General features: G+C 49.8%; 1 protein-coding gene across 1 annotated transcript in view; it reads left to right on the top strand.

Annotated features, from left to right (window-relative positions):
• Positions 1 to 18,589, top strand: part of LFNG (LFNG O-fucosylpeptide 3-beta-N-acetylglucosaminyltransferase) — a 34,651-nt gene that overhangs the window by 8,106 nt on the left and 7,956 nt on the right. The window contains exons 2-3 of the mRNA XM_086940628.1: positions 8,439 to 8,487; positions 9,751 to 9,850. Coding sequence (XP_086796754.1) covers positions 8,439 to 8,487; positions 9,751 to 9,850 — 149 coding nt within the window. The remainder of the gene's footprint in view (positions 1 to 8,438; positions 8,488 to 9,750; positions 9,851 to 18,589) is intronic.

Here is an 18,589-nt window from a genome sequence, read left to right on the forward strand (position 1 = left end):
AGAGCCCACGCTGCCGCCAGCGAGTTTACACTCCAAACACAGGTGCCAGGCTGGACAGAACTGGTTGGGAGCACTCCTGGCCGTGCTCGGGTGAACGGGAAGCACCTGTGCGCGCCCCGCCTCCCCCTGTCGTGTGCGGCGGAGCAGGTTTGGGGAGTCCGGGGTCAGCTGCCAGTGAGTTTACACAAGGTGCGTGTGCGAGGGCCGCTGTGTTGGCTTTGAGGCAAGGCAGCTCGGATGAAAGACATGTGAGGGGCTAGGGGGAGATAGGGGGCTCCCTTGATGGAAGGCAACACCTCCGCACCGCCTTCAGTACATTATTCCGGGCTCCCCATTGCTCGGTGATATAAATCCGTGTTTCACCTAGATTTGTTTATATTGCCCCCGTGGACACTGCGGTCCGTTATCTAATAAAGGACTGCGGTAACCCCCTTCAGGGCACCGTTGACCGCCCCATTGCAATAGTGCCATCTGCTGGCCAGTCACAGCAGGGACAGATGAGTCGAACAGGCCTCCACCTGCTTCCTGGTTATTGATGAACATGGCGACCGACTTACCTCCCTTGGACCACAACTGTTGAGCAAGGCTTTCAGAGTAGATCTGGTGTTAAAGACTAAGCCAGAAAAACATTGCTTTATAAATAAAGGCAGTTAAGCGAGAGAGAAAACAAATATGCAAACATAAAATAAAATTTTAAAAAATCCCCAGCATGTAAAAAAGTTACTGGCTATGACGACATATCCAGAGGCCTATTCAGCAATTCAGATAATCCACATTTGAGGAGTTTTTTTTCTTCTGCAGAGCACCCAACGTGTTATTAACCACATAACCCGTAACATTCTGCAGTAGCCACAGAGGGCGCTTCGTGCGGCTCTCTCAATGACCCCTTCCCCCTCCTTTACATGTCAGGGGTCACCAGCGAGAGAGCCAGCCGAAACTCAACCGACCAGTTTCCTCAACCTTGCGCCTCTAGTTTGAATTTCCCGCTGGGCGAGTGGACAGGTTAGACAGGCTACCCATGGCGTTTGGGCCGAGAGTGACTTGGAAGCTGGAACTGGTTTCATTCCTGCCTCAGGCGACACCTCCCGCAGCGTACGCACACCCCTGAACCAAACATCCTCCCTCTGCTTCATGATCTTAAGAACCAAACTTGCCACCCAAACTGGCTGGACTGCAAACGACTCTACGTTTAAGCTAACTGACAGTAGCTTTGGGTAGCTGTGCAAGAAAGGTATCCTTAGAATTGGCTTATTTCATTTTCTTTTAAGTACAAGTGCACCAAAATATACCTCGGAGGAAGCACTGTGCATGAACTTCACTGATGCCATCTTTGCATTCAGCTCCTCTGTTAATTAGGACATATTGTGGCCAACCGGGGACAGGTGCACATCTAGGGGCCTTTGTAATTGAGCAAAACAACCTGTCCTCTTACTCATTAGTTTTACATTCTCCGTCTGCTGACGGTGCATCGGCGCCCCCTGCTGCAGAGTAAGAAGCACAGCAGTTTCCTTTAGAACCCTTATCATTTGCTACATACCTAGGCCCACGGGAATTATGGTTTACTAAATTATGCAGCACCTTTTACGATAGTATGACCTCGTTATTTTGTCGTTTTTTCAGGTTGACACCTTGTTTGGACCAGCCGAACACCCAAATACGAAACAAAAGGGGATGATGGACGGAGCGTTTGAGCAAATCAAACACTCACCCCCAGTCAACTGATCTGAGTTTAATCCATCACCATTCTTTAGCTCACTCAGCCACCGCAGTTCAGACATGGCCATATGCACCCAAATACAGCAGTAAGCAATAGAAAGATGATCAGTCAACCTTTGGGAAGGGCCTTCCACTGCACGGCAACACGTTGCAGCGTTTTTAGCAGCGTTTGATTGGTTTGATCTAGAAACGCATTTTTTTCTGTTAAAATCTGCAGATTATGCTGCAGCTGATGAATTAAGTGGCAAATCCGCAATTATGCCAACATTGCATAATTCCATGGCCGTGGCTATACATTAATTTGCGAGGATGTGGTGTTTCTGCACATGCGTTTACCCCACTGACCCATGCTGATCAGAATGAAAGCCCTGTTTTCTCACATTTTTGTTGATGCAGCCTTTTCAGCAAGCCACACACATGGCCCAGCAGGGTTTTTAAGCAGCTGACCCCAACATACAGAATAACTATGCTTACATGCTATAAAGGTGATACATTTGTGACTTCAACTGTGTCAAAACTTGGTTGCTAGGAGCTGCCATCCAAAATGTAAGCTCTAAAAATGAAAAGGCACGTCCTACGCCTCTGTTGCAAACGAGTTATCAGCTGATTTGGAGGTGGCTTAGGCGCCGTTTCCTCTTGAGACCGAAGTGGCACAGTGTGCGCTCGCTTCCTGTCTTTCGTGACTCACTGTGGGGGTGGGGGCCTTTACTGGGCCTGATATTTCTGCTTCCTTGAAGAGAAGCACAAGTGAAGCCACAAGCAGGCCCAAAATATAGAGCAGTGATGAAGCAGAACTTGAGCCGGTCTCATGTCAGAGTTGTCCTAGTTTCTGCCATTGAAGGGCCTTTGACAGGAGCATCTACTACTCGCCATTTGCTGATGACCTGGCATCCTGCTTTTCTTCATTTACTCATTTAATTTGCCACCCAGTGGTCCACTTGTCCTTCCTTTCAGGTACCTGAGGAAGACTGGAGAGAGGCAGCAATAGTGTCTAATATAGTTATTTCGTCCTTTGGTTGGATGCCTCACTGTGCGTTCCCAGTCGCGGCTGGTGACATTTGAAAGTGGCGGGGCGTGATGACAGCTGTCGCAGCTTTACAGGGCTCTGTGGTAACACTCATCAGAGAGTCTGCACACCCGACAATGTCTAACCCTCTGCATAACGCCCTAATCCACACCTGGCCACCGACACCTCTCTCTCTCTCCACAGACTGTCGAAGGGACACGGAGGGAAAGTGAGCATCAAAGGGCACTAGGGCAGGAAACGGAGAGGGGCCTCCCGCTTCATGTGAAAAGGTCGGAAGACATTTCAATACATAATAAAACAGTCATAAGTCAAATAGTCAAGAAACTTTACTACTTACCTTAACTTTCCGGCTTCCCGCCTCCAAGTCCGCTCCGACTCCCGCCGCCGTTCAGTTCTTGAATTCGGAATCGTCATCATGACTCATCAGACTCGTCATGCAGGAAGCCAGGCAGCCTCCCTCCCCTCTGGCTCCACCACAGCACAGCGCTGCAATTGGTTCGGCCGGCTTCCCTAACACCACGTGATTTCTCTGTATGCTGCAGCATACAGAGAACAGGGAGAGTGGGAGGGGTTACCCGAGGGCAGGGGGGAGCGGCTTTCCCCGCTGTTATGAATACAGTTAATACTGTCTGTTTGGACAGCCTCTCAGGCTGTCAAACAGACTGTATTTACAACAGTGAGGAAAACCACTCCCCCCTTCCCTCGAGTAACCCCTCCCACTGTCTCGAGCAGGAACTCGAACTTATCCTTTCTCGCCGTGCGAGAAGGCAGAAACAAATGGTAGTTCTCTACTATTTGTTTCTGCCTTCTCGCACGGTGAGAAAGTAGTGGGGCGGCGCCCAAACGCCCCCATGGAGGATCCGCCTCTGTGCGTTCCCTTGTCCAATAGTGGACCTTTAGAGCATGAGCGAGAAGGGGTCAGTGCTTCAGAGCCCAAACTGCACATCTACAACCACTGGCTGGTGGCTGAAAATGAGCCTCTAAAGGCAGAAACCTCTGAAGATGTCACGTGTCTTGTGATGTGGAGCAAATCCATGTGTGCAGTGTTTTGCTGGGCATCCAGAGACCTGCTCCTTTTCCCTGCCTGCCATATCCCTTTTGTCATTTTCACTATCATCATCTGAGGCCTACCGAGGGAGACAGTATAACAGACCGCCTGGCTTGATCCCACAAGATCTTACAGGCAGTAGTATGGGAAGTGGTGTTTAGAAAAGGGGTTCCTTGTCTTCGTAGCACATTTCCACCAGCAAACAGGAAGTAATCCTGCCTGCTACTAAAGATCTAATGTCACCCAGTGTCCTGTGATGCCCAGGTCACTACATCTCGAAGCACAAATACCTCCATGTCTGGGGTTGATGCTGTGCCTTATTCTGTGAAAGTTTCCTTCACAGGATAGTGAGACCAAGAGCCTCAAAGTTTGTAGACTTGGTTTCTACAGAGCTTTCTCGGATGTCTGTGGACATCATTCCAGCAGCTGTCTCAGTGGCCAATGACATGAGACACAATTGCAACATGCCTCTAGTTCTGCTTGGTGGTTTGACCAGCCTCACTGTCCTCTTGACACTTCATTCCACAGCATAAGGACGGCACGTCCCCATGCTTTCCTTCCCTTCAGGGGCTACATCTGAGCTGGGAGAGTGTGGCTGCCACACATGGAATTTGGGGATGATCACTTCAATAATCTATGTGGAAAAGCGTGGGGCATAACTTTAAATATATTGAACTTTTTTCAGCCAGAGGACATTTTGAGCATACTGCCGATTGCCCACTTCTACCTGGGGCACATGCCATGAGATGGTGGTTTCTGTGGTGATACACAATAAACATGACCTAACTTTTGGACCGACGATGTGTAGGATTGAACCTGCCAAACGTAAGCTACGTAGTGTTCAACTTGGGTATTGTGGGCCTCATGCAGCAGACTGGACGACACTGGTTTGTGTTGGGGGTCTGTAGCTCTCTCATTCCTTCCCCCTCCCCACAGAGCTTGGTGGTTCCAGGTGTGCCAGCGTGTGGGACAGGCACTCATTTATGGGAACTTGGTTTTCATCACCAGTCACTAAAAGTGCTTCTATTCTGATATGCAAGATCCACCATACTCTTTGTACTGTGGGTTTTGTTAGCGCAACTATTCTTGTTCCAAATCAATGCTGCTATGAGTTGCCTAACATAAACACATATGTTATTGGTTATGTCTAATTCTTTATGGAAAGAACTAGCCCCTTTCTCCCCTAGTACCCTCAACCCCCTCAGAGCTACCATGGATCCTCGCTGACCCCACAGTACTTACTGGCCACCATCCAAGCGCGGGACCGAGACCCCACGTGGATGAAATGCAGACGCATACAAACGTGAGGTGGGGGAGTAGGGCCGTCATTGTTTGGCTTGAATTGAATTTCCTGCCTAGGTTCCTGCAGGGAGGCAGGAAGGGGGCGCAAAGGGGGCCTGGAGAGCTAAGATAGCTCTAATAAGATGGCCGTGTGCAGGCCGGGCCCTTCCTGCCCAGCAAGGAGGCAGGCGGGCAGGCTACGGCCTTCCTGAGCCTCCTTCCAAGGGGTGAGGCGGCCCTTCCTGCGAGTGTGAGCAGGGCGCTTCTCCGGGCCAGAAACTGTCCTATTGTCTCCTCTGTCCGGGCGGTGGCGACACGGATGGGACAATCTGTACCAGAAGAATTTCACTGCAGGCCCATAACAAACAAGACGCTTTAATCTATTTATATCCTGAAAACAGACGACATGGATCAGATGCTTACTATTTTCAGAGCATGGGCCACAAGGCAGATGCTCCTCCGACTTAAGCTGTCAATTAGTCCTTTTCCTGTCGCCCTATCCGCTGGGCTCTTCCTATGGTCCATCGGAACTAGGCAAGTTCCAGTGGAAGTCAAAGACTTAAGCAGAATTGCAAATTACCAGTTTTCCTTTGGCTCATTGTATGGAAGCTTCGTCTGTTTCTAAGCTCTGCCAAGTTTGATTGATAACTAAGTGTGGCACTGAAATGCAAGCAATTTGTCCAGGATCACACACTGAGTATAGCAGAGAAGCTAGGTTTTGGAACTCTGTGTCTGGTCAGCAACTTAACGAGTAGAAACGATACAGAATTTGAGGCTCTTGAAGGGATGAGTGATTTGGATATATTGTGCCCTTCTATTTTCATTTCATATATCTCACTAAAGCAGAGGCCATTTCACTCTCGCACTCATATTCGCCTCTCGGTTAAACGCTTTTTTTTTGGCCAAGTATTTTTTTTTAAATCTTAATTCGTGTATCCACCTTCCCTCCCCCACGATTTATTTTTATTTTTAATATTTAAAAGAATGAAGCATGAGCTGTGAAGAGGCACCTTTATTCAACTCGGTCACGTTTTTTGTTTTTGTTTTTTGCTCTGGGGTTCAGGGCTGCGAATTGGAAAGAAAGGGACACGAGCGCCCTTATCCAGCCGCCTCTCTTTATGCCCCAACCTCTCGGAGTTAACCAGGCCAGCTGTATGCTAATGAGGGAGGGCGCATTCAGCTTAACTCTGCTGCTTTGAGGAAAGTCAGCCAAAAGGACGTAACCTTTTGTTGGAGGGGAAAAAAACTCATTGCACAGCACCCCCTCGGTTAAAGAGCCGTAACAAAAAGCCGCCTTTTGTAAGGCAGCAGGCTCGAGTGCGGCGGTAATTTATCTTCCCATGGCATTTCTTTTTTGTGTTCTGTAGTTTTTGTCCCTACCTGGAGCAGCTGCCTCACCCCTTTGTCATGCTTTATTTGCACCCTGTTGGCCGAGATTATTCATTTTTGTATTATTATTTTTTTAGGCCCCCTTCTCCCTCCTTCCCCAAGGCACACAAAATCCACAGCAAACAGACATGACCACAAAGACAGCCGACATCTGCCTGGAATTAGCTGAGTAAATAAGAGGGTGATGCCATAGGCAGGTGGGCCAGGTAGAGAGCTCTGCGGTTGGTGCAGGGAGGGAGTGTGGGGTCCTTGTGGAGGCTCAGCAGTAATTCTGGTACTTGGCAGAGGTGGCAGGCCTATCAGGAATGGCAGCACGACCGACCCCGGCCATGCAGCCCCTCATCGGCACATTGTCGCAGATTCTGGCTATGACTAAGTTCCCAAAACACTCTGGTCGGAATTCCACTTGCAGTCAGTCAACTTTTTTATTTGATTATCAGTTGCAGCTTTCGTATTTTCGATATTTACGTATGTGCATTGTGTGTGTGCTGTATCTTTATGAAGGAAAAAAAAACAATGTACATTCTATTGGTTATAGAAAAACCTATAGACTACAATCGTCAGCAGTTCCACGGTTCAATTGGAAGTTTCTTTATACGACGTCATGCAACGTCATCAATTGCATCCATAATCTACATGCCAAAATCCGAAATCAGCAAGATGGCTGAGGAAGTTAAAGCCGATTTCATACATTTGCAGTGACCTGTAGGTCACATAATGGAATCCCAGCTAGGCTCTTTCGTCCTTCATCCTTCCGAGGTCGGTAAATTAAGTACTATTTGAAACGTGGCGTTAGGAACATTTTACTGCGCATAGATACAACAGAGGCGCTGTATAAACAAACACACATTCTTATAACAAAGCTCAGCTGCTGTTTCCAGCGAGGGCGGTCTGCTGTAGTGAAGTCGGGCTCAGTCCGACACGTGGCTGGCCCAGCCCGTCCAGCCTGTCAGACACGTGGCTGTGCGGAGTTGCTGGACGGCCCAGCCGGGCTGTACCCGGGCCGGGGCCTTGTTTTGATGGCGGGAGTTCGTGCCTTCCTCGCCCCTTCCTCTCTTCGGCCGGCAGGTGGCGCTCGCGGCCCAGCTGCAGCCTGGCAGGTCGTCTGAGGTAGATCCCGTGCCAGAGATAAGCGGCAGCTGCGGCCTGACCTTCGGCTAAACAAACACGTTCAGTGTGATAGGAGACGGCCCGCCAGGCGCGGGGCCCACGGCGCGCCCGACCTCGCAGTCTAAAGGCGTGAAACCCAAGCCCGGGCCTTTAATGTGCAATAACGCGGTGTGAATAACCCGGCCCAACTCTTATTCATCGCGCGCATCAGACGCGCTTCAGCCGGGGCGCGCGCTGCTGTTTGCCGCGTGCACAGTTAACCGCGCGCTGGGCATACGGCCGCGTGGACTCGCGGTCAGCCGGACGCGTCAGTTTTTGCACCAGAGTTTATCTGCTGAAATTATAATTTTTTTGGGGGGTCCATGAAGGTTACCTTAAAAACACGCGCTCCCAGAAATATGGCATTTGCAACTGAACTCGAACGAATGGTCTAAGAAATGTGATGAGTGTATGTTTTAGGTGATTGCTTGGTGTCCAACGCGAGTCTAGGAGGGTCGGATGCGTGCCAGATTCATGATATATGCTCATGCTATGGGTATAAACTGCATTTCATTAGCGCAGTAGCTTACCCGAAATGGCTTGGACCTATGTTGGACACCGTTGGTGTAGCTAGCCAATGCAATGGTTTGAGGCAGGGAGGCATTAACGCAGGGCTGATGGTGTTGTGCAGACGGTAATAGAATGGTGTGGAGGTGAATTCGGTGGTTCACAGGGTGTATAGACAGATTAGACAGCACGTCTAAAAAAAGAACCGAAAAAAGGCTTGGCTCATTCAGTTGATTCCTCCATTTTACTGCATTTAGTGCTTCGGGTGAAAGAGCATGTTTATGGCCAGATGGTTAAAACTTATTTTTTTTTATCTTTCAGACTTTTATCTTCACTGATGGGGATGACGAGGAGCTGAAGAAGCAGACGGGTAAGGAGGCTGTGGTGATGTGACCTGCAACTCTTGACTTGTATGTGAGAAACCTCTCCAAGGCCACCTAGGGTGTGAGATATTTTGCCAAATTATCTAGCAGGGCAGGGCTCTTCCAAGGTACCCTGAAGCAGGTGCTGCCATGGGACACTATGCCTGCCCTGGGCACAGGAGTGGAGTTAATAATGCCAATGGCAGTCTGCTTTCACACCCTAGGGCAGCCTTGGTGCAGGGAGGCGGCTATGGTAGCTAGCAGTGGTCCAGTTTCAGCATCTCCAACAGCCATGGCGCATGGAATTATTGTGGCCTCTTCCAGAGTATAGAGAAGTGACCCGGGGAGGGGAGCTGCTGCCTTTAAATGTTCAGTGTAGTTAGCAGCTCATGCTGGCGGCCCCGCGCCCTCCTTGAAATCTGGGGGGCATGCCAGCACTGTTCCAGCACCCCTCCCTGCGGTCACGTCCCCCTATTCTCCTCCATGTAAATGATTCCCATTCAGACCCTGAATCAATCCCCCCTTTGAGTTGGTGCAGCCAAGTAACAGGTGGCCGCAGCTGGGAGAGTCCACCGTGAATAGAGGCGGGGTTCTGGCAACGCCCAGCCAGCAACCACTCTGGAAGGGAAGGAGGCTGCCTAGTAATTAACCCTTTCTGGGGATGGCCACCACTCACCAGCATTGTCGGTGCTCTCGCGCCTCTTTGTAATCCGTCTGTGTACCGTAACCCTACCTCAAACAGCTGCCTTCTCTTTCCTTGGCTGCATTGATAATTAAACTAAGTAACTGGCTCAATTTATCACAAAACTCCGTGCTAACCGCGGGAGGGCTCCCAGTCGGATGGCATGAAGGCAGGCCTAGGGGCATAAGAGCTTCAGATTTTGTTGGCACAAGTTCTTTTTTCCAGCAGTGAGGGAATTCCCCAAATACCCTCACCACCCCCGAGAATATGGCCTCTAAGTCCAGCAGCACGTGTCTGTTTGAGGATTGTGCAGGGTATTAAGACACAGAGCATTAGCTACTTGCTTAGACCTCTGTAGGGAACCTGCCTGCCTCTGCTCACAGCTGCTGCCAGTGCAGTTTGTAAGGCAAGCTGAGGTAGCTGCCTTCTGGTGCCACCAGCAGGGGGCGGCAAAGATAGCCCAACTGAAGCTAATAGTAGGAAAAAGGCCTTTTTCTGGGAGCGAGGGAACTCAAGCCCATCTTATTTGGGCTTATTAAAAAAAGTGATTTAGGAGCCACTGTCTAACCTCGTTGTTTATTTTTTACAGCAAACGTCATCAACACAAACTGCTCGTCTGCTCACAGCCGCCAGGCCCTGTCATGCAAGATGGCCGTGGAATACGACAAATTTATCGAGTCTGGCAGGAAGTAAGTTTTGAACGTCGCTGCATGCTTTAGGTGCCAGTATACTGGGCTGAAGGCCAGCTGTTTTATCATAGGAAATATATTTTGGGGAGCGAAAGGTTGACGCTAAGACTTGTACTTCACGTTGACATTTGGCCGCACAAAACAAGCTGTGGCCCCGTTTTTAAGCTTTTGACTGCAGAACTAGCATAACAATATATCAGTTTTTCTGCTTGGTAAAACCGTCACCGTGGGTACATTTTTACTGTTTGTGGACTTTTAGGCCCCTATACAAGGCCAATGGCTCCTTACTTCAGTCAGTTTTCTCCCTTATTCATATCTATTAAAAAAAAAGAAACACAGAAGGGCTTGGAGATTGGCCAAGCTCCATAACACAACGCTGAATTAAAAAAAAAGTGGGGAAAAAAAACAACAACCCCAAGTCGGTTTCTAAGAAAGGAAATCAGTTACCAAGTCAGTATTATGACAACTTTGAGAGCGGGTCAGCCCTGCGTTTTACGGGGCAGTAATTGAACTCCAGAGTCCCCTAGTGAAGCTTTTTGTTTAGAATACAATGTGTCAGCGGTCAAACGGCGCGCCGGGGGCCGATGGTGCCCCGCGAGTGGGCGTGCTCGCGGCACGCAGCCGCACATTTTCAGCCCTTTAGTCCCCCGTTGATGGAGATCACATCCACAGATGTGCTGCTGGCCGCCTGCTCGGAAATCGAGTGGAGCCGGCGATTCCCAGGGGGCAGGGGCCTCCGCGGCCGAGGGCGGACGGGGCTGGGGCGGCGTCTGCAGGGACGGGGCTTCTATTAACGCTGCGTCTGACGGGCTAATCCTTTGCTCCAGTGGTGCGAGAAAACCGCGCTCCGCTTCCACCTGGTGCGGGGCCTCAGCGTGTCACCCAGTCATGGCGGGCCTCGCCTCGGCTGTGGTTAGTGATTAAGATACATGGGTCTAACTAGGCGGGCAGCGCGCGAGAGCCATATACACAATATCATCTAAACCTGTCCGTGATGACGGGGAGGAGTCGGCATTTGATGAGCTGGAATGGTAGTTGGGGGAGGGACAACTTTCAGATGAGTCTGCCAAGGAAGGGGACACCTGAGCACAGTCACTTGGGAAAGACATTATTTTACCCGGCCACACATGACTGCATGCAAGGATTCCGTCGTTTCTGCTCCGTTCCCATAGACTTTGTACCCTGGCTTTCCTCTGTGTCCCATGGCCTTCCGTTAGGGTGACCAGATTCTCAAAACAAGCATTAGAAATGCAATAGGTCTCGCAGCATTAGAGTTAGTGCATTTAGAATTGTTTATGGGTTTTTTTGTAAATCTTTAGCATGAGGTTGAGGGTGAGTGAGGGTGAGTGAGGGTGAGGGGTTGAGGGTGAGTGAGGGTGAGGCTGAGGGGTTGAGGGTGAGGGTGAGTGAGGGTGAGGCTGAGGGGTTGAGGGTGAGTGAGGGTGAGTGAGGGAGGGTGAGGGGTTGAGGGTGAGTGAGGGTGAGGGGTTGAGGGTGGGTGAGGGTGAGGGGTTGAGGGTGAGTGAGGGTGAGTGAGGGTGAGGGTGAGTGAGGGTGAGGGTGAGTGAGGGTGAGTGAGTGAGGGTGAGTGAGTGAGGGTGAGTGAGTGAGGGTGAGTGAGTGTGCTCGAACCTGGTTGGTGTATGCTGACAAAGCTGCCCGAATGCCTCCCTGCCTTCTTCCGAGACAGGGGCGCTGACACGAGCAGGAAACTAATGGAAGAAGAAAACAAGGGAGACGTATGCAAAGACAGGAAACTGACTGAAGAGAGAACAGGAGCCATGCTTACGCAGATGTGGCATGCGGGGGGCTAAAACTAGCATTGGCCGCGAAATGAAGAACAAGCTCTTGGCATTGCTGTGGGGGGGGGGGGGGGCGGGGCGGGAGCACATTGACGGGGTAGCAGAAGCCTTTGATGTGCGAGCGTGTGAATGGGAAGCGGAAGAGCGGCCGTGGGAGGGGAAGTGTGGGGGGGCGGGGACCAGAGCGGGAGGGGGGTGGGGAGCAGAGTCTTTAAAGTGCGGCAAATGTAAGGTCGGGTCTGATGCAATTTTCACACTTCCAGCAAAGTATTAGCTAGTAGGTTAAACATATAACCTCACCAATACAGTCTGCCTCATCTACTCAACCAAGGGTGTGCGAAACTGAGGCAACGTTAGACTTTCAGAGCACAATGTGGTAAGCCAGCATCTCTCATTCAATTTTTTTTAAAGGCACGGTTGCTCTCGAAATATACTAGCACAAGACTGTTTCGTCAAGATATTTTGGGTGAACTCGTCTGTACGTTGCAATCATTCTACGCTAAAAGACAAAACACTCAAAACTGCCTAGTGTGAAATGTAATAAACATAGCGAATGTCGCCGGCGTAATACATATTGCGCCAGCCTATCTTAACTGTTGCTGTTAGAGCATGCTCTCCGTGATAAGCGTCGGTTTATCGAACGTGGATGAATATGCTTGCATTCTCATTAATGTACCTGTACGAAAGGGTAGACAGACAAGCCTTAACCCTGATACAAGCTTTCTGCTACTACAGCGCTTTAATCTTAGTCTATGTTTCTTAGTCTTATCAAGTAAACAAGAAAAAATCGTTTCTACAACTGTACCACCACGGGTCACGATGTGGAAAACAGTTGTGTGTTTGTGTTAGCAAACAATGAAAAAAAACAGACCAGGGGCATACGGTTTGCTAGAGAGTGGAAGGGCATGAAACCCTCATGTAACTGATACTGAAAGCGCGGCGTCTACTTCAAAAGCTCGCCTTTAACTGGCTTTGTAAAAGGATCTTTTGAGTCATGTGCATTGTTCGCCGTCGGGTTCACGGCAATAGCTGGTAATAGTTACCCTGCAGGGATGACACTTCCTTCCTGCGACTCACAAACAGGACACTGAGAGAAATGTAATAACAGCACACTGGATTCTGGGCCGAAAAAAGGCTTAGTGGGGTTATGTTTATGAGTGAGAGGCATGAAACCGGTAAGAGCGACCACACCACCAATGACTGTACATCAACTACTCAAATAATGTTCACGCTTAGCTGTTTTCAAGCGCAGCCCACATTGGAGCAAGCAATGTGCCCGTCGTAAAAATAACAAAGATGTCATTTTGTAGTTGAATCATTGGCCCTATTGCGTAATTCACCAGATAATTCTTAACAAAGGCAGAAGAAAAACTGCAGCATTCTTTACCACGCATGCTTCCTCAAAAAATAGTTTTTACTAGGAGGCCTGCCTTTGGCACCATTTTAAATCTACTTCATGCACGAGGGAATGCAGAGACAAGTTTTGGACTATAATTTAGTGACCTACTGGCTCGTTTCACCACCTCTCGGCCTCAGATAGAAATCACGAACAATGAGAGCTGGTAGAGAAGTACAAGTCTGACTGACACAGATATCTCAATTACAACCAAATGGAGCTAGACCTTTTCGTCGTGGACAGGCTGGCTTTTCAACCGCTGAACATGCTTTCGTTCGCAATGACAACAATCCGGATAAAACACTGGAATCCAGTTTTGCGGCAGACCACCGAGGAAAACAGTGACCAAGCTAAAACGTGCACATTCTGTGTTTGCTCCCAGTTGAACTTGCAGAAGTCAAAGTTCTTTGTTTTCAAAGTTTAACGTGCACTTATCTGTCAGCGGAGACAAAGTTGTAGAGACATAGAAAACAAGCGCTGGCAAAGTTCCTTGCCGAAAACGTGCAGGCGAGGTGCGACACGGCAGGAAGACGGAAGGAAGAGAGGGGAGGGGGAGGAGAAATGCGACACGGCGGGAGGGGGCGGGCAGGGGAGGGGGCGGAGAGGGGAGAGGTGCGACACGGCAGGAAGACGGAAGGAAGAGAGGGGAGGGGGAGGAGAAATGCGACACGGCGGGAGGGGGCGGAGGGGTAAACAAAGACGGACGTGCACGCGCCCGTGACTTTTAAGGTCAATGCGCATGCGCATAAGCTTAATGCGCATGCGCATTGACCTTAAAAGTCACGGGCACTGCAAGGAATCGCCACGATTCCTTGCAGTGTGGATAAAGAGTGGATAACTCGCAATACTCTCGCCTTGCTCGATGCGCATGCGCATCGACAGGCGAGACCTAACAAAAAACGGGGACAGGTCATAGACATAGAAGTAGGACTACGGTTTGCAGTAACCATCGACATAAAAGTAGGACTATTTGGCAGCTGTCATAGACATAGAAAAGGGACTACAATGACAGCTCCCTCCACAGACCGAGTGGGCACTAGCTCTGCAGAACCTGTAGATTGTGAAGGAAACTCACACTGTCACAGGCTGCTTGAGCAGGACCCTGGGTGTACATACATCTGTGAAGGAAGCTTACAGTGCCACTGTCTGTGCTGAGCCTGTGCTGTATAAGAGAAAAGTGCACTGCCACAGCACATGCTGCCAGGCAAGTGTGCATGTGTGTGATGCTTGCATTGGTGCTGCATGCATTATACCTGCTCTCTACCAGACAGGATTTTGCCCTATCACTACCTGTGCTCTTTCGCTGGGGTGTGTATGTGTTGTGTTGCAGCCTGAGTGGAACAAATTTAGCGGTGGAGGTATCAGCGTAGTTCTCACGAATGCACCTCAGGTGATGGGGTTTAGTGGATATGTCACTTGTAGGATTAAGAAGACCTGTGTTGTTATCCTGGCTGTCCTCACTTGACCGGATTGTGGGATCCTCCGCATGACTTGCTCTTAACGTACTTTTCAAGAAAAGGGCAGGATGTAAGCAGGCACATCGTTTGTAAATAAGCGTGATGGAAATTATACAAGATGCAATCTAATTCCTCGCTGCATACTTTGGAAGCCGAAGACTGGCGCTGACAAATGTCACTTAATTTCCTTTTCTGTGCCTCAGTTCACAATGTGGGCTACTCGAGAACATTAATTAATTAATTCAAGAGGTTTACACTGCATGCCACATAGGGAATTCATGGGTGTTCCGTATACAGGATATGTAAGAAAGCCAGTCTGTCTCGGTGTCACAGAAGGTGCACTCATCAACTTGCAGGATGTTCTCCATACAGGTGTACGCCTCGGCTCAGCTAAACAGTGTCCTCACTGGTGAATCCCTCATGCATTATATTAATGTGCAGATACATTCCTCAGGTGGTAACCATGATTAGGTTGAATTTGTAAAATACGATTTTGGTAAATGTCCAAAGGAAGATACTCAAAAGTTTATAAGGAGCATCAGTTTGCAACACTTTATTTTAAAGCGCTTCAAATCATCACTTTATTCAGTTCGACCAGATGAGTCATTTGTGGGGCTGCAGAATAACTCACCGAACATCCCTAACATAATGGTCAATTAAGCTGAGCAAGTGTAAGTTTTAAAAGAGAATATTAGTGTACTCAGTAACGGCCTGCTGTTTGAAAGACTATTTTTTTTAAAAAATGCAACACCTACTCGTTCCAGTAAATTAAATCTTACTTTTTTCTCCTAAAAACGGACAATTGCTGAGCAGTGTATTTACAGGTTTGTCTAGACATTTTTATTTCCCCTTCCTCTAATGTGCACATGAGGCATGATCAGGCACACAACACCCATTGGACTCACCAGGCTTCAGCCCCCCTCCCCCCCCCCCCCCACCCCCCTCCACCCTCCCTCGTGTGTGGCAGCCCGGGATGAGACAGATCCCGGGCACACACAGAGCCGCACCCTAACGTTTCACAGGTCTTTAAAAGACCATTTGAATGCTAATTAGGCCTTGTTGTTGTTTCACACCTTGTTGGAGGCCCTGCAGTTCCACTCTGCCTATTGCGTAAAAGGTTCAACCCCCCCCCCCCCTGATTAACATCCTGTGCGGGCACCTCTTGGAAGTCAGCAAAAGTGTAGGTGGCGCTGCGTGGACAAAGAAGGGAAATCCCGAGAGAAAACGTCTCTCTTCACAGGATTTCCCTTCCTGCTTCAGCGCTCATCTCAGTGATGTCACACGCAATGAAAAACCAGGACATTTGTGTGTTTAACTCGGACACCTTTCGAAAACGGGGACATTTGACTCATTTAAAGAAAAGTGTCGGGACACGGGGACACTTCTCCAAAAACGGGGACCGTCCGGGGAAAACCGGGACGTCTGGTCACCCTACCTTCCGTGTCACGCATCGCACTAACCCCCTTAGTTTGCAGAGGACGTGGTATTTTCCCATGCAGCTTTCGGAACCCCGGTGGGTCATTAGGGTGACCAACCGTCCGTAAATTTCACGGACAGTCCGTAATTTCGGCCGTCTGTCCGTTATCCGTGAAGGAATCTTTAACGGACGCCATTTGTCCGTCATTTTAACCGGGCACCGGTCGCCTCACCCTAAAGCCGGCACAGCTTGCCCCCACCCCCCTTCTGGACTCCGAGGCTGTTCAAAGCTCCTCAGATGCCCCGCAGCATTGGAGAGGCACAGCGGGATGGCTACCCTCACACCTCCAGCCCTTGATGACCTGTTAAGAGGTGCTTCGAAGGTGACTGAGAGGGAGGGGCTGCAGCTTCAGGAGCAGCGACATCTATTCACATGCAAACAGCCCTGAATGCATCATGTCTCTGCTATTTAGAGGGGGGCTCACACATTCCATTTCTACCCAGGGCCCCAAACATCCAAGACTCGGCCAGATTACACCCCTGATTACACCAAGGCAGCACCTGCTTCTCTTCACCGAGCTTAATTACTGTCACTAAATTGTAAGTAAACCTCGGTTCTTCAAACATGCAGTCTATAATGTAAGAAAATAAAGAAATGGCACAATCGCACCCACACTGATTAACAAAGTATGGAGGACAATCAGTTCAATCAGAGTATCTCCTGTAAGTACTGTACATCACAGTGGGGGATGGCATTTTGGACAGAGAGCCTGTCTTCTCGTTGTCTTGTGCAGGAGAGGAGCCCAAGATGATACTAGAATACTGCATGCCCACCCCTGTGTTCCCTCTCCTGTGATGGCTCCTGCCCTCCCCTCAGTGATGGCTCCTGTCCCCCCATGTGGTGGCTCCAGTCCACCCCACGCCTGGGATGGCTCCTGTCCCCCCATGTTGTAGCCCCAGTCCACCCCCGCCTGTGATGGCTCTTGTCCCCCCCTGTGGTGAATCCTGTCTCCGCCCTGGGTGGCTTCCGTCCCAGTCCTGGAACGGCCCCTGCAGCGAGAGTGAAGTTCTTGATGGGCCTCTTCTCAAAAGGGCTCAGCTCAAAATTAATATGGAAAGGTCGGCGAGTAAGTAAGTGAAGGGATGGGTGAATGGCTGGATGAATTAGTGAAAGGGTGAATGGATGAATGAAAGATTGAATACATGGATAATGAGAGAGGATGGATGGATTGATGAGTGAGGGGAAGGATGGAGAGAAAATGTAACTAGCTGGAGGTATGGGTGGAAGGGTAGCTGGATGATGGATGAGGGGAAAGATGGATGAGGGAAAGGATGATGGATGAGGAGAAGGATGGATGGATGAATGGAGGGGAAGGATGGATGGATGGAGGGGAAGGATGGATGGATGAATGGAGGGGAAGGATGGATGGATGAGGAGAAGGATGGATGGATGGATGGATGGATGGATGGGTGAGGGGAAGGATGGATGAGGGGAAGGATGGAGAGTAAATGTAAATAGCTGGATGTATAGGTGGAAGGGTAGCTGGATGATGGATGAGGGGAAAGATGGATGAGGGGAAGGATGATGGATGAGGAGAAGGATGGATGGATGGAGGGGAAGGATGGATGGATGAGGGGAAGGATGGATGGATGGATGGATGGATGGATGGATGGATGGAGTGGATGGATGGGGGAAGGATGGATGGATCAGGAGATGGCTGGATGGATGGATGAGGGGAATGATAAATGGATGGGATGGATGGATGGGTGGGGGGAAGGATGGATGATGGATGAAAGGAAGGATGGATGAGGGGAAGGATGGATGGATGAGGGGAAGGATGGATGGATGAGGGGATGGATGGATGAGGGGAAGGATGGAAGGGTGAGGGGATGGATGGATGAGGGGATGGGTGAGGGGATGGATGGATGAGGGGATGGATAGAGGGGAAGGATGGATGGGTGGGTGAAAGGATGGATGGATGATGAGGGGAAGGATGGATGATGAGGGGAAGGATGGATGGATGGATGGATGATGAGGGGATGGATGGATGGATGATGAGGGGAAGGGTGGATGGATGGATGGATGATGAGGGGGTGCGTGAAAGGATGGATGGATGGATGGATGATTAGGGAATGGATGGATGATGAGAGGGGTAAAAGGATGGATGATGAGGGGAAGGGTGGATGGATGATGAGGGGAAGGGTGGATGGATTGATGATGAGGGGGTGCGTGAAAGGATGGATGAATGGATGATTAGGGAATGGATGGATGATGAGGGGGTGGGTAAAAGGATGGATGGATGATGAGGGAAGGATGGATGGATGATGAGGGGAAGGATGGAAGGATGATGAGTGGGTGGGTAGAAGGATGGATGGATGGATGATGAGGGAAAAGGATGGATGGATGATGAGGGAAAAGGATGGATGGATGATGAGGGAAAAGGATGGATGGATGATGAGGGGAAGGATGGATGATGAGGGAAAGGACGGATAGATGGATGGATGGATGGATGGATGGATGATGGGTGGGTGAAAGGATGGATGGATGGAGAATCGGTGGGTGAAAGGATGGATGGATGATGAGTGGGTGGGTGAAAGGATGGATGGATGATGAGTGGGTGGGTGAAAGGATGGCTGGAGGGATGAGTGGGTGGGTGAAAGGATGGAT

The sequence above is a fragment of the Lissotriton vulgaris genome, chromosome 10 (genome assembly GCF_964263255.1).
Source record: "Lissotriton vulgaris chromosome 10, aLisVul1.2, whole genome shotgun sequence".
Taxonomy (NCBI): domain Eukaryota; kingdom Metazoa; phylum Chordata; class Amphibia; order Caudata; family Salamandridae; genus Lissotriton; species Lissotriton vulgaris.